The sequence below is a fragment of the Mustela putorius genome, unplaced genomic scaffold, assembly GCF_011764305.1.
Source record: "Mustela putorius furo isolate JIRA1106 unplaced genomic scaffold, ASM1176430v1.1 tig00000997_pilon_pilon_pilon, whole genome shotgun sequence".
NCBI lineage: Eukaryota > Metazoa > Chordata > Mammalia > Carnivora > Mustelidae > Mustela > Mustela putorius.
This window is the reverse complement of record NW_025421527.1, coordinates 5,032,007-5,048,253: the sequence shown is the minus strand read 5'-3', so window position 1 is coordinate 5,048,253 and position 16,247 is coordinate 5,032,007. Positions and strand designations below refer to the sequence as shown.

The following is a 16,247-nucleotide window of genomic DNA, read 5'->3' as shown; positions in this document are numbered from 1 at the left end:
CTGCTTGTGATCTCTATCAAATAAATAAATAAAATCTTAAAAAAAAAATCACAGAGCTAATGAGTAAACTACTATAAATTTAACAGTATGTCACATAATTCAAGAAAAGGAAAAATTTCACTCATGGAACTAAACTTGGGTTTTGCTTTTTAAAATTACATAAACAGTTTAAAAAATTACATATACAGTTACCAATCATTCAATACTAATCATAACAGCAAATACTTTATTTTTTTCTAGAGGGTCTTGTGTTTGCTTTCTGAATACTGCCAAAACAGAAAATAAATGGAGAGATAAAATATATGATCTATGTTTTCATTAGAAATGTAAGGCCTGGGGCGCCTGGGTGGCTCAGTGGGTTAAGCCTCTGCCTTCGGCTCAGGTCATGATCTCGGGGTCCTGGGATCGAGTCCCACATCGGGCTCTGTGCTCAGCGGGGAGCCTGCTTCCTCCTCTCTCTCTCTGCCTGCCTCTCCATCTACTTGTGATTTCTCTCTGTCAAATAAATACATAAAATCTTTAAAAAAAAAAATAGAAATGTAAGGCCTAATATTTGCTTTATTTTTTATTTTATTTTTTTAGGGAAGGAGAGAAGGAGACAGAAAATCCTAAGCAGGCTCCATGCTCAGCACAGAGCCAAACACGGGGCTCGATCTCACAACCCAGAGACCACGATCTGAGCTGAAACCAAGAGTTGGACACAACTGACTGAGCCACACAGGCACTGTGTAAGATCTGCTTTAAAAGCAACACTGACAAAAACCCAACTGCTTTTAAAGAATTGGGGGTAAATGTTCCAGGTGCATTTGGTAAAGGCCTGTTTTAGAGACTACAACATGCCTCGTAATAGTCCCTCTTTCCTTCCTTAGCCAAAGATGCTTAGTCTTTTTCGAGTCATGAACTCCTCTGAGAAGCTGGTCAGAGCTACGCAAAAACACAAACCTGGATCCGGAGCGGACCGCACCGTCGCAAAGACAGCGCAGGGACCGCACGTTACATAAAGCCCTACCTCAGGCTGTAACAAGGGAAAGAAAACATTCACAGGAACCTATCGCATGCCAGACGCTTCATATAAATCTAATTCTGCATACAGCCACTGAGGAAGGGCATCCCTACTCCCGCACTATGAATGAGAAGACCACGTGTGAGTGAGAGAAAGCAAGCTGCTTATGTGTGGTTGTTAAGCCAGGATTTCAACTGGGTTCTGACTGCATAGCCCGTGCATGCCCTTTCCACTCCTGAAGCACTAATGCAAAGTTTACTTACACACCCAACATCCTGTGCTAAAGTAGCTGCCTGAAAAATAAACATCACCTTATGACTAGCAGTTCTGTTACCGGCCTCGGAAACCACGGACTACTCGGACTACTCGTAACAAGATACACGATCGCAACCACCCCATGCCGAGAGTGAGTGTGTGCTGCAGGTAAAATCCACTGAGTACAAGACCTCGTCATCAGTGTGAACTATTTAAAAAAAAAAAAAAACGACTGCAGAAACATTACAAAAGACCATCATACTGGAGACTTTTACAAACCAGCTGTAGAAGATAAGCTCTAACATTGTTTCAAGGAAAAAAGCCAGATAAAAATCTTTTTCAATCAACCTTATGAAAATCCTTGAGTTCAGCAGGAAATCCTTGAGTTCATGAGGAAAATAAGGCTCAGGGGAGGTTACCCAGGTTAGCGAAGATTCATTGAGTTCATTTTTGCAAATATTGGTAGAACACCCATTTCTTCCCTGGCTTCTCATCTAACTCACTCACAGTTCATTTTATCAACAAAACACCCCAAGCTACTTTATATGCCTATGATCTTTGAAGAATAGCAACTATTAAAAATTTCTGGATGCCACAGCAATTTGAAGAACAAAAAGCCTGCATCATTATGGTTTCTGCTAACATGCAGAAAGCACATGAATTTGATGTTAAGTAATCAGTAAAAATCAAGTGATTTTATGTAGCAATATTTCAAAATTTTAGCCAAAATGTTAAGCCAAGTGTTTCTACCTCGATTCATTGTTTTACTTATATTTACAAATAATTTAAATATGCAAGTGGGCACATATGGTGCCCATCGCCTAAAATTAAATATTGTATGAAATGGCTAGAGGAGCCTGGGTGGCTCAGTTGGTTAAGCATCTAGCTGACTTCGGGTCAGGTCATGATCCCAGGGTCATGGGACTGAGCCCCATGTCAGGCTCCTTACTCAGCTCAGAGCCTGCTTCTCTCTTTTCTCCCCACCCCACTCCCTGCTTGGGCTCGCTCTCACGATCTCTAATTAATACAAAAAACCTTAAAAAAAAAAAAAAAAGAAAGAAAAAAGACTAAAACTTGTGATCAACACATAACCTAAAACAAATCTAGAATCTTTACAGCAGAGAATAAATAGGGTTAAGAAAAATTAGTGTATTTTTTTTGAAGATTTATTTATTTATTTGAGAGAAAGAGAGAGAGAGACAGTGGGAGTACAAACATGGTGAGCAGCAGAGGGAGAGAAGCACGTTCCCCGCTGAGCAGAGAGCCCAACGCAGGACTCAATCGCAGGATCCCAGGATCACGACCCGAGCCAAACACAGTCAGCTGAACCGACTGAGCCATGCAGGCACCCTGAAAAATTAGTTCCTGTATTTGGATAGCCTATGAGAAAGAGGGAACAAAAAAATAAAAAATAAAAAGAAATAAATTAGAGAAAAAAAAGAGGGGACAATTTTTAATGTATCAACTTGCTTTGAGTGACAGGAATTAATCCTTGTATTAAACAATTCATTTTACAAAAGCTTTCAACATATGCGGCGCCTGGGTGGCTCAGTTAGTTAAGTGTGTGACTCTTCATTTCGGTTCAGGTGATGACCTCAGGGTTGTGAGATCAAGCCCCGCTTAAGATTCTCTCTCTCCCTCACCCTCTGCCTCTCCCCTACCCCTCACACTCTCTCCCTCCTTCTCCTAAAAACAAAACAAAACAAGACCAGAACCAAAAACCAAACCAAACCAAACCCAAAAACCCACAAAAGCTTTCAACATGGTAGCGAACTGGATCCTTACCGCCACCTTCAAAGGTAAGCGGTTTCATGACCGTTCAACATCTTTGAGCCTCAATTTCTTCCCCGTCCGACTGCCCACCACGGGAGGAGACGGGCGGCTTGTCCTGCACACGCAGCCCGCACGAGCCGGTCCCCGCCTCGCACACCCGCCCCACGAACACAAGCGCCCTCGCTGCCCTGCCCGTGCCCGGCCAGCCTCGCAGCCTCCCGCCGTGTCACACACAGACTCGGAACACGGAGCTCGCGACCGGACTGCCCGGGAGGAGAGCGGGCAGCAGACAGGGCACTGCGGGCCGCAGCCCGCGCCGCCGGCCAGCAGGCCGACTCCCCCGACTCACCCGTTTGGAAGGGCAGCGCTCGCTCTTCTCGCCCGTCATCTTCCCGCTCTTAAGTGCTTTCCTCGGGTGCTTGCTGCTTGTTTTTATGGCAGGCCGACACACATAGTTCTCCAAGTTCTTTGGAGGCTTTTTAGTTCTCTTAGCCTGAAGGCCAATTTTCAACTTTAAGTTTCCTTCTGAGAAGTTTGTTTCTTTCACTGAAAACTGCTGCTGTGCGCCGCTCAAACCGTCCTCCGGGCCGGCCTCGCCGCCCCGTGCCCGGGGCCACTGGCGGAGGTCCTCCTCCCCTCGGCCGGGGCTCTGGAGCTCCGCTTCTCTCGCGCTCCCCGCTGTGCCGGGGCCGGCGGCAGAGGGACTCCTCCTTGAAAACCCTTCGGAGTCAGAACCCAATCCTAACATAGCAGTACTCCTAGGGTCCATCACAAGTGTCTGTTATTGCCGAAGAAGCTTATGAAAATTTTACAGAACTGCGTTCCATAAAAAGCAGGGATCTTCAAAACTTGCATCCAGCATCTCTTTCTCTGCAGAATAAACCATAACAAAACTCATGAGAACAGAAAGCAACTACTGATCAATATGAAAAAATGGGCACAAAGGGAGAGGGACAAGGAGGTCAGGAAGAACCCCAAATCCCAGTTAAAATGAACCGAAATACAGTACAAAATGAATTTAAATTAGTTTAGTTATAAATAAATTTAAAATTTTAGAATAAGCTTATTCTACAGATATCATAAACAAGTTGTAGTAATACATGTTATGGACTGTTAGTGCTTCACCTTTTATAAGAGGTTTTGAGCTTTTCAGGCCAGGACTCAGGATGGAATCATCTCCGCTCCTGGTGTACAATTAAATTCTGAATTCATTCACTCATTCATTCATTCAAAAATATTTCCGATCTCCTATCATATGCCGGGTATTGTGCAATAACCTGGAAACACAGTACTCAACAAAATAGACCCAGTTCCTAAATTTACGAAACTTATACTCTAGTAAGAAAAACAAACATTAAAAAATTGTTAGATAAATGATTTATAACACTTGTTATAAAATCTTTGAAAACCAGAAATTTTACAAGTTTTCCTAATAGTAAGTAGTCAGTTGGCATGCTTTAATCCACCAAATCCATAAATATTTTTCCAAATTCATAAAATATAAACAAGCAAATTATTATGAGATGTGTACCTAACTTGCAAATATAAATAAAGTACCCGGGCAACCTCCCTTGTCACAGAGAAAGACCTTCAGGAAACCAGATTACCAGATAATCACAAGGCTGACTGACGAACGAATACAGAACCAAAATAATTCACTACTCTTGAAGACTGACAGACTAGCCTTTACTCTAAGCATATATCCAATAAAGATCCAGGACAAGTATCTGAAAAAAGACCATCCTATTCCTTAGAACATTCCCTTTATGAAGCAGAGAATTTCATAGTTTAAACTCTGTGCCTTAAGACTTCTTTCCAACGAGACTGTAAGATTCTCAAGGACAAAGATCATATAGCTACTTCACACCTTGTATAGGAATGTTAGTAAAATACATAGTCCACCGCCTGGCAACACAGTAAGGCTTTAAGAGAAAGCACCAATGATCAATTATCATAACTAACGGTAGCAGCAGCACATTAAGTGTTCAGTAAATGCCGGCTGACTGACTAAACTCCCAAGTCTGTTCGCACTCTGTTCATCCACAAGAACAGTCGCGGGGGTAACCTTTCCATCAGCTCACTCTGATAATTCTTGCTAACGCTGCATAGAAATTTTCGAGGCTGTTCGTAATTCGGCTGGAAAGTACGCAAACTTGCTTGTCCTTCCTTCCCAACACACATCCCCATACCGTCGCCAATTCAGTCTCCTTACTGTCCCTGACAAATCACGTTCATTTCTGCTTCTGTGCCATGTGTTCTCTTTCCCTCTCAAAGTACAAAGTCTGGGGGCACCTGGGTGGCTCAGTTGGTTAAGTGACTGCCTTCTGGGGTAGGTCATGACCCTGGGATCCTGGGATCAAGAACCCTGTCAGGCTCCCTCCTCTGCGGGGAGTCTGCTTCTTCCTCTCCCTCTGCCGCCCCGCCCACTTCCCCCGCCCCGCCGCTTTCTTTCTCACTCTGTATCTAATAAATTAATTTTAAAAAATTAAAAGTAGGGGCACCTGGGTGGCTCAGTGGGTTAAAGCCTCTGCCTTTGGCTCAGGTCATGATCCCAGGGTCCTGGGATCAAGCCCGACATCAGGCTCTCTGCTGGGAAGGGAGCCTGCTTCCTCCTCTCTCTGACTGCCTCCCTGCCTACTTGTAATCTCTGTCAAATAAATAAAATCTTTAAAAAAAAAAAAAATTTAAAAATAAATTAAAAATAAAAGTACAAAGTCCTACTTTGTCCGCAATGGGTTCACAATCCTGGAATTTAAAACACTGAGAACCACAAGCTTTTTCATTACTCACTAGTGACAAAACCTGAGTGACAGACCTGATTGGGATCCGTTTTGGTCTTAATTACAAGTTTTTGAAAACAGTCCTACATTTCAATGCAAAAATATTGCTGTGCTTGATGAAAGAGCTCTGCTCTAACCACCACCAGCTTGGGTGGAAGTAACCCAACCTACACTATCTTTCTAAAAGCAAAACCCAAACTTTTGCATGGTGCTTTGTGGACTTATGTCTTAATACTTACATTTAAGCTTGCACTGACCTGATCCTTCCCTGAGTGCTTTTATCCATACAGGACTACAATTTGAGTAATCAGCTTTTTCCCCTTCTTCCGTATTTGTCATCTACATTTCAAAAGAAGACTGTAACTACCCCCCCCCCCAAAGGCTATAATGACAGTGTTAAGCTTCATTGGGGTAGGGACCTCTTCTGGTTTGTTCACAGCTATTTCCCAGCACCCAGAACAGTGAACAGCACATACAGTAGTGCCCACTCAATAGCTGAATGAATGAATTTTAAGGCCCCGATGGCTTCTAATGTAGCGTCTGGCGTGCAGAAATGGTTCTCCTCTCCTTTCTCATGTGACGACACCCTGCGCTGTAAGAGTCCCATGCACAAGTTTTATCTCAAATGTTCACTGTATGTCTTTCACAGAGGCGTTTTCTGTAAGCCTACTACGGTATCTTAATCCCCCTAGCAACAGCTTCAAAATTGTATCTTATACCTCCTCCTTCCTGTCTCTGTACTGTCAAAGCTGGTCTAAGAAAAACAATCATGTTCACTGAACTCATTTTACATTCCTGAACGCTAACCCCGACTGGACCCTTCGTGCTAAAACCTGTCTCAATCACTCTCCTACACAACAACTTTAAGTCATCTCCAGCCTCACTGACTCTGCTTCCAACCTGACGACGACTGCAGCAGGAACAATCAGAAGGAAACTGCCACAGGCTCCACCATATTGACACCTACCCACCTGCTGTGTGTGTTCCTGCAGATTCTGCCTTCCCTGTGGTCCTCAAATACTGGCCCGCCTGGGCGGCTCAGCCCCTTAAGCATCCCACTCTCCGTCTCGGCTCAGGTTTTGAGCTCAGGCTGGGATCTCACGTTGGGAGTCCAGGCCCAGCTTGGAGCCTACTTAAGAAGATAACAATAGGGACGCCTGGGTGGCTCAGTGGGTTAAGCCTCTGCCTTCAGCTCAGGTCATGATCTCAGGGTCCTGGGATCGAGCCCCGCATCGGGCTCTCTGCTCGGCAGGGAGCTTGCTTCCTCCTCTCTCTCTGCCTGCCTCTCTGCCTACTTGTGATCTCTGCCTATCAAATAAATAAATAAAAGCTTAAAAAAAAAGAAGATAACAATAATTTAAAAATACATACACTTCTAACCCCTCCCCTCAAGCACTAGGCCTACCCTCTCCTTGCCTTCTCAAGAGCTTTACTAGGACAACTATCCTATCTCCCTTGCACCATCCGCTTCTCCTTTTTCCTCTGGATAATACCAGTCAGCATGAAAACATACTACAGTATTTCTCATCTAAGAAAACTCCTCTTGACCCTCTATCTTCTACCAGCTTCACATTTCTCTGCCCCCTCTCAAAACAAAGCTTCTTCAAAGAGCAGTCCACTCTTGCCATCGCTAAATCCTCACCTTTTTTCTTTGAAACGCACCAATCATAGTTTCACCACCACCTCTCCAAATAAAATGCTGGCCAAGGACACTGACATACTCTATACTACTAAGCACACCGATCAGTTCTCAGTCCTCTACCTGACCTTGTCACAGAACATGACACAGCGGAACAGCCCCATCATCTCCACACTGACTTCCAGGCGTCCATTCTGGATTCTTCTGCCTTACTGGCTAGTCACCCTCAGTCTCCTTTACCAGTCTCCCCTTCCCCCCCAACATCAAACACCGGAGCACCCGAGGGCACACTCTTCCCTTCCCCATCTACGCTTATTGCTAAATGAACAAATCCAATCTTTCGGCCTTGTACAAATTCCACCCAACATTGTTGATTTACAAGTTTCTATCACTAGATAGAGGCCAGCTGGGACCTCTTCCTAGAACCCCAGAACCCTGTATCGAACTGCCTGCCCAACACACTGCCTAGATGTCTACTGGTTAGACACCACACGCTTCGTCTGCTTCAAATCAAGTCCTCTTCTACCCCGTCCCCGTCCCCGTCCGGGTCCGTTCTTCCCACGGGCTTCCTCATCTCCGCGTATGAATGCAACTCCTGCTGGAAATAGTTGGGCTGAAACTTCCTAAGCTCCTTGAACTCCTTTCTCCCCCGTGACTCACACGCTCATTGTCAGCCGACGGCTCTGCCTTCGGAGCAGCGCACCCTGCGGCTCTCGCTCACCTGACAGCTGCCGCTCAGAGCCACGTGCTCGTCCAGCACCTGGACCACCCAGGAGTCGTCCCTCCACTGGCCGCCCGCAGCTTGGGCCCTCCGTATCTCCTTAATCTCCTCAACTCAGCAGCCAGGTGACCCTTAGAGCTTGTCGATCGTGTCCTTGCTCTGCTCCACACCCTGTCCACCCTTTCCCATCCCACTCCAAGTGGGAGTCAAAGTCCTTCCGAGGGTCTAAAGGCTCTATTTACTCTGCCCTACAGTCCCCTCTGCTTCTCCTCCGTCTCCTACCAAACTCCCCACTTACTTCCCAGAAGGGGGTCAGAAGCCGTCTCCTCTTCATCAAAGTAAAATACTCCTACCACAGGACCTTTGCAATTATTATTCTGACTAGAACATTCTTTCCTCAGATAATTGCATGATTTGCTCTTTCATGTCCTTCACCTTTGCCTAAATGTAACCTCCTGGAACAGGCAATCCCTGACAATCCTTTATAAAACTGAAAACTACTCATGTCACCATCTTCTTCCAACACTCGATCCTGTTTTCTTTTCGTCCATGGCGCTTCTCACAATCTGGCGAACGACGCATTTATTTACTGTTGATACCTTCCCACTGGGATATAAAAGTGCCTCCAGGAGCTGGGTTTTTTGTCAGTTTAGTTCAATGTAACATCCTAGCACCTAAAACTACACCTGGCATATAGCAGGTGTTCAATAATTATTTGAATTAATTGCATGTTTTTTTGTGGGACATATCTTATTGGCTTTATTTTGTTCCTTTTCTATTTCTTTTCTCCCATGTTTCTTCTTTTTATTTTGTAAATTTTTTTTTTTTTTAAGATTCTATTTCTTTATTTGACAGAGAAAGAGATCACAAGTAGGCAGAGAGGCAGGCATAGAGCAGGGAAGCAGGCTCCCCGCAGAGCAGAGAGCCTGATGGAGGGCTTGATCCAGGAACCTGAGACCATGACCCGAGCCAAAGGCAGAGGTTTAACCCACTGAGCCACCCAGGCGCCCCTCCTTTCTTATTTATTTACCTATTTTAAAATAGGCTCCACATCCAGGGTAGACTCCAGCATAGGTCTTGAACTCACGACCCTGAGATCAAAACATGAGCTGAGACCAAGAGTTGGACTCTTGGAACACCCAGTGGCTTGGTATGTTAAGCCTCCAACTCGTGATTTCAGCTCAGGTCAGGATCTCAGCGCCATGAGATTGAGCCTCAAGTCTAGTTCCAGGCTCAGCGGCTATACATTCTCTCCCTTTCTCTGCCCCCTCCCTGTTCTCTGCCTCTCTCTCTCTAAAATAACTGAATAAATCTTAAATTAAAAAAAAAAAACAACAAACAATTGGACACAATCAACTGAGCCACCCAGGCGCTGCATGTTCCTTAATTTTTGATGCCCATCCTGGGTTTCAAGTGACTAGTGCACTGACATACCTGCGTATACCCTTCCGGTCGCTCATGAAAACAAACCTGTTCTAGAACAAAAACAAATAATTTACACAGAAACAATCGCTTTTATATCCAGTACTCACAAGTACATACATTTTTAAATTTCCCTACAATTCTTTTCATAATGAAGGAATTCCAGAACGCATTAACATATATATGTATAAATTTGAACCAGAATTTCAGTATTTCCTCCAAAGAACTCAAAAGCATTTTTACCAGCACTTACTCACTTTTAACACATTCCAAAGAAGGGTTTGGAGAGCATGATTCTCTTCATTTTAAAATGGAAAAACTGAATCTGAGTGACACAAATTATTATACAAATAGTAGAATATCAATAAACTAAAAAAGAACTAATTTGAAAACACTGATCACTACCCCAGAAACATAGGTAAGAATAGAGAAATTCTATGTTTCCCTAACTTCATCAAAGAGGAGAAAGGATAGTGAGCCTAGGGGCCTATTTTGTGAATCCATCTAGGCAGTGAGACTGGAAAAGCATGATTGGCAAACCGTACATACCAAATTTAAGTGTTTCTAGTAAAGATAAACCCAAATTCTGAAGATACTTCACAACAAAGAATGCTTTTTATCTGCTAAATGTAAACTGCTTGTAAACCAGTCCCTACACCAGCTGCCAGAATGCTGATCTTGAACTTTGAATGCAGCGTTCTCGGTAAATGATACTCTTCCATCTATACGCACTAGGTTTTCCATCCAGGGACAAGGACACATGCTGTCACACAATGTAATCTGGTTCCTACTACAATATCCAAGTCAAAATACAGTTCCAAGGAGAAACACAGAACTAAGACTGCTAGAATCTCTTTGCTCTAAGCAACAAATTCAACATTCATCTCACTCGCAACTTTGGGATTTATAGGATGTCCTCAAATCACTGAAATCATCCAGAACAGTCTAGTCCAAATCCAAAGGAAACTGATACTAAATCTATAGCCTGAAGCCCTTTCACTGAGATCATTTTAGCTGTGAACAAACTGTTTAGAAAATTACTCAGCACCGAGGCGCCTGGGTGGGTCCGCACTCAGCGGGGAGTCTGCTTGTCCCTCTCCCTCTTGCCCCTCCCCACCAACTCCTGTGCGCATGCGCAAGATGTCTCCATCTTTCAAATAAACAAATGAGATCTTAAAAATAAAGAAAGTTACTAATTGTATTAATAGGATATATACATTATATCAACACAAGGCATGATTACCTTTTTTTTTTTTTTAAAGATTCTATTTATTCATGGTGGGGAGGAAGAGAGCATGAGCAGGGGCAGCAGCAGGCAGAGGCAGAGGGAGAAGCCAACTTCCTGCTGAGCAGGGGGCCGATGCAGAACCGGATCCCAGGACCCTGGGTCATGACCTGAGCCGAAGGCAGACGCTTAGCCAACTGAGCCACCCAGGAACCCCAAAGCATGATAATCTAACAGCATATTAGATACTACCTACAAATAGACAAGTAAATCACATTTCATAGTGATCTATGAATGCCCTACTGCTGGCCCGCCGTGAACTGCAACGTGACAAAACCTGGGCAAACAAGACAAATACCAAATTCTTGATCAGGAATCGCTCAGATTTGTTTTCGCCTTCATGCCCTACGCCCTCTCCAAAGTGATGACTAGTGCCCACCCACCTCTCCCATACGAATCTCACATTCAAGTAACAAACAATGCATCGGATAAAAATAGACAAATTCAGAGTTAACACAGGCTCTGTTCTGTGAGATACCAAACCATTATGGAAAACAATTCAACTAAGTCTGGAGACCATTCTGTATAGACACCTAGTCTATCACTGGAGGTTGGAAGGGAATAGGCATACTTTGATAAAACACTACTTAGCAAAGCAATATAAAATCAACTCTGTATTCATTAAATACTACAAAACTGAGTCCTTCCAGGAGATGCATTAGTTAAGTAAAAACAAAAACAAAAACCAAACAAAACAACAACAAAAACCTAAAAATTTGCTGAGTTCTTAATATGTGCAAAGCTCTATGCTAGTATTACACAGATGATCTCAGTTACTATTACGATTCCATTTTCAGAGATGAAAAAATAAGCTAATAACCAAAAAAATGCTTGAGCCCAGGTCTGTCTGGCTCTTCTCGAATACGGTGTTCCACTGCCTCCCAAACATGTTTATTCCTGGTCTCAGTCCTCCCCTCTGTGACACCTCGCAGGACACCTCGCAGACCTGCTGTTTGCAACTCATGCTTGTCTTCTGTGATGACACTTGCTTGTCTTCTGCAACCATTATATCATTTCCTTTATGCATTCATCATCCTTAATCTATTCCTTCATTCAGTGGACATTTTGAGAGCCTCAAATATGTCTTGAGAACCACTGTACAAATGGTTGTAAATAATACAATATGGTCCCAGTCTTACAAACTGTATATTTGAGATAGGGAGGCAGATAAATGACTATTTAAAAATGTGGTTAGAACATAATAAATGTGAAGGTATTGAATATATGAAGTTGTATATCAAGGAAATTTGGAGGAACAGGGAATATACCTTGGAAAAACAGTTAACTTTAAGCTGAGACGCAGTCTAAGTAGGAAATAGCCAGGCAAAATGTCGAGTTAAGTATGTTCCCCAAACAGAGAATAGTATGTGTAAAAAGTCCCTGAAACTGTAAAGATTAACAGTAGATTCACCAAAGTGGGGACAACACAAAACAAAACTGGAAAGCTGTATGAAAAGAGCTTTCAGGACAGCTGGGTGGCTGGGTCAGTTAGGTGTCTGCCTTTGGCTTGGGACATGATACCAGGGTCCCAGGACAGAGTCCCACATTGGGCTCCTGGCTCAGTGGGGAGCCTGCTTCTCCCTCTGTGGGCTGCTCCCCCTGCTTGTGCTTACACACTCTCTGACAAATAAACTGAATCTTAAAAAAAAAAATAGATTAAGAGCCTGTTGGGCTACCTTAAGGATTTGGAATCCAAAATTAGTTCTGAGCAGAAGAGTAGTAAGATACAACTTATGGGTTGTTGTGTTTTTTGTTTTTGTTTTTTTTTTTAATTTTTATTTATTTATTTGTCAGAGAGCGTGAGCGAGCACGCTCACATGCAGGCAGAGTGGCAGACAGGGGTGGAGAGAGAAGCAGGCTCCACTGAGCATGGAGCCCGACTGGATCTCAGGACCCTGGGATCATGACCTGAGCCAAAGGCAGCAGCTTAACAGACTGAGCCACCCAGGAGCCCCAACAGCTTATACTTTAAAAAACCTCCCTGGCTGCTGTGGAAGAATGATTAGAAAGACAGCAAAACTTGGGGCAGCACATGGGTGGCTCAGCTGGTTAAACGGCAGCTCAAGTCATGATCTCAGGGTCACGAGATCAAGCCCCATGTACCTAGACTCAGCAGGGAGTCTGCTTGAGATTCTGTCTCCCTCTCCTGTTGTCCCCTTCCCCTACTCGAACTCTCCATGTCCAAAATTATGAAGTCTTTAAAAAAAAAAAAAAAAGCAAAGCTGATTCTGGAATACTAGTTATAAAATTCACAGATTAGCAAAGTAGTACTGAAAATTTAAAAAACGGATGAATTAAGAGATACTTCTAAGGAATAACAGATTTGATTTGTCAGCAAGATACAGAAAGGAGGAAGAGAAGCAAAGACTTAAGCAACTGGTGAACGGTTCGGTGGTACCACTCAGACATCCCGACAACAAAGTACTTACCGATGCCCATTGCATGACAGCAACTGGGGACAAAGCAGCGCCAAAACAGGAAAGTCCCCGCCCTCATGGGGCTGACACTATAAAAGCTGTCTGCTCAGATGAGACAGACAGGAGAGGAGACTGAGAGTTCAGCTGAACGTTAAATCTTAGACGGCCGTGAAACATTAAGTACAAGGTCAAGCTGGCAGCAGGGAGCACACGCACAAGACACCCACACAGGGAGGCAGTATGACGACAACATATGAATATATAACAGAGTCTTAGAATGGTTTTCCAACTTGGTAAGAAAGATAATTTATCTGAACTCTCTTTACTATGCAAGAACAACTTTTCTCTCTTTCTGGATAAGTACACTTACCTGAATTATCACATTACAGACTAAACAATGTCAGCAGATTTTTAGCTTAAAATAAGTCTAGCTTGTCTCATCTGTGATAAATTTTGGTCTTCTCTGTGGTCTTTATCAAACATCGTCAGAGACGGTAATCATTGTTCTATTTCTCAACAGTAAAAAACATACAAATTAACTGTGTAAGATCTTTTAAAAAATCACAGCACATTAGTTTACCGCAGCTTTTACACTGTCCAGTCCTACATCGCGTTTCCTGGGACCCATCACACTAGCCAAGTGAACGCAGTACTGCCACTTGCTCAAGTCGGAAACCTGGAAGCCACCCTTGCGTCCTCTCTCACCGCCACCCCGTTCCCAACGCGACCCTAACACCAAAACTTGTGAATTCCACATAATTTCTATTTACACTGAGTTATAAGTCCACTGCCATTCTATCCGAAACAACAACAGATCTTAACAGAATATAGCAGCTTTCTAACTCTGCATATCCACCTTGTTCTCCTCCAGTCCCTGCTCTGAGATGCAGCTAGAAATATGATTTTTAAATAATCTGTGTCATTTCCCTGCTCGACCAAGGGACATCTTCCTGTTAAGTGCTCATGCAGCATTCTGTAAGTCTCTTAACGCTCATCATCCTAGTAAGTTATATGCTTTTTCTGGGTAAATTATACGCTTAACACTCATATTTTCCACTACAGCATTTGTTCCATGAGAATAAGAATCCTCATTGCCTTATTCACTGCAATCTCCTTAGCAAAGTCCCCGAACATAAAAGGTATTCGATAAATATCTACTAGCTGAATTAGCAAACATACACTGCTGTATTTTAAATTACATATGTAGACAAAAACTAAGAGAATACAATGAAAATAAAAATATTAAAGGATTGACATTTTTCTTTAAATATCATATCTTATACTATTACAATTTTTAAAAAAATAAGCACTATGTATATATCACCATGTAATTTGCTCTTCAAAAGTAAAAGGGTAAGCAGTCTGCTAAACCTGAAGATGTTTTATATTGTGCCACTGATCTACTACTCACTGAAATCACAAAAAGCTAGAATATATTCATAAAGATAACAAGAAAACTTGACCCATGTTTCTAAATAATTTATATAACATAAACTATACTTACAGAGTTGGACAAAGCTGCTTTTTTTTTTTTTAAGATTTACTCATTTGAGAGAGAGAAGGAGTGGGCGGGTGACCACCGGGAGGGGAGAGAGCATCTCAAGCAGACTCCCCGCTGAGCACAGAGCCCAAAGTGGGGCTCAATCTCACAACCCTGAGATCATGACCTGAGCTGAAATCAAGAGCTGGACACTCAACTGAGCCCCCCAGGTGCCCTGGACAAAGCTTTTTGACTCAACTAGAGAACATCATTTCATTTAAAAAAGAGAATGACAGGGCACCTGGGTGGCTCAGTGGGTTAAGCCTCTGCCTTCAGCTCGGGTCATGATCCCAGGGTCCTGAAATGGAGTCCCGCATTGGGCTCTCTGCTCAGCGGGGAGCATGCTTCCTCGTCTCTCTCTCTGCCTGCCTCTCTACCTACTTGTGATCTTTGTCAAAGAAATAAATAAAATCTTAAAAAAAAAAAAAAAAGAGAGTGACAACCACCAATAACTCCTAACTTTCAAACTACTAATCACCAGTCAATCTAGCTATTTTCATACCTGCGTATAGTATATATTTCTTAAATTCCAAGATGCCACTGATTTTTTTTTTTTAAGATTTTATTTATTTCTTTGACAGAGAGAGATCATAAGTAGGCAGAGAGGCAGGTGGAGAAAGAGGAGGAAGCAGGCTCCCTGCTGAAAGGAGAGCCTGATATGGGACTTGATCCCGGGACCCTGAGATCAGGACCCAAGCCGAAGGCAGAGGCATAATCCATTGAGCCACCCAGGTGCCCTGCCAGTGATTTTTAAAGAAAAGTCTTCATGATGGTGTGTCTGGGTGGCTCAGTGGGTTAAGCAACTGCCCTCCGCCCAGGTGGTGACCCCAGGGTCCTGGGATGGAGCTCTACATCGGGCTCCCTGCTTGGTGGGGAGCCTACTTCTCCCTCTCCCTCTGCTGCTCTGCCTGCTTGTGGCTCTTGCTCTTTCAAACAAATAAATAAAATCTTTTTAAAAAAATAAATAAATAAAAAGGCTTCATGGATCACTGACCACATTTTCAGGAGAAAAAAATTTTACCACATTAAATATTAAAATGTTACCATATTAAATACATTATCAATTGTGTGATTTCCTAATTTCAGAAACATAAAACTGAGAGAAAAGAATGTGTCTCAAGACCAAGGAAATACTATATTATACCAACAAACTAATTCTGAAAGTCAAAACAAGAAAGCATAGTAGGAGACGGTATTGCCACGAGGGAGCCATGGGGGAAAGGCAGACAGAAAGCATTCCGGAAGCTAAGCCCTCGGGAAAAGTCACACTCACTGTCTCATGGATAATCTAATCAAACCTTACAGGGCTCTTCCTGAGAAGTAAAGTTAACAAAGCTCAGATGTAGAGACTTAACTGTTTTTATTTAAATTAAAAAAGGGGGGGGGATGAGCTGCTGCTGTTGCAAGGAAGA

At 43.1% G+C, this 16,247-nt stretch overlaps 1 protein-coding gene across 10 annotated transcripts in view; it reads right to left on the bottom strand.

The window, feature by feature from the left end:
* ASH1L (ASH1 like histone lysine methyltransferase) overlaps positions 1-16,247 on the bottom strand; it is a 183,478-nt gene that overhangs the window by 149,933 nt on the left and 17,298 nt on the right. For 9 of the 10 annotated variants that reach the window (XR_201234.3, XM_045086805.1, XM_045086802.1 and 6 more), the window contains one exon: positions 3,381-3,901. Coding sequence is in view for 9 of the 10 variants with exons in the window: in XM_045086805.1 (XP_044942740.1) it covers positions 3,381-3,800 (420 nt within the window). In the remaining variant the exon portion in view is untranslated. Of the gene's footprint in view, positions 1-3,380; positions 3,902-4,156; positions 4,309-16,247 lie in introns of those variants that run through there. The other variant, XM_013048954.2, reaches the window with a different exon arrangement.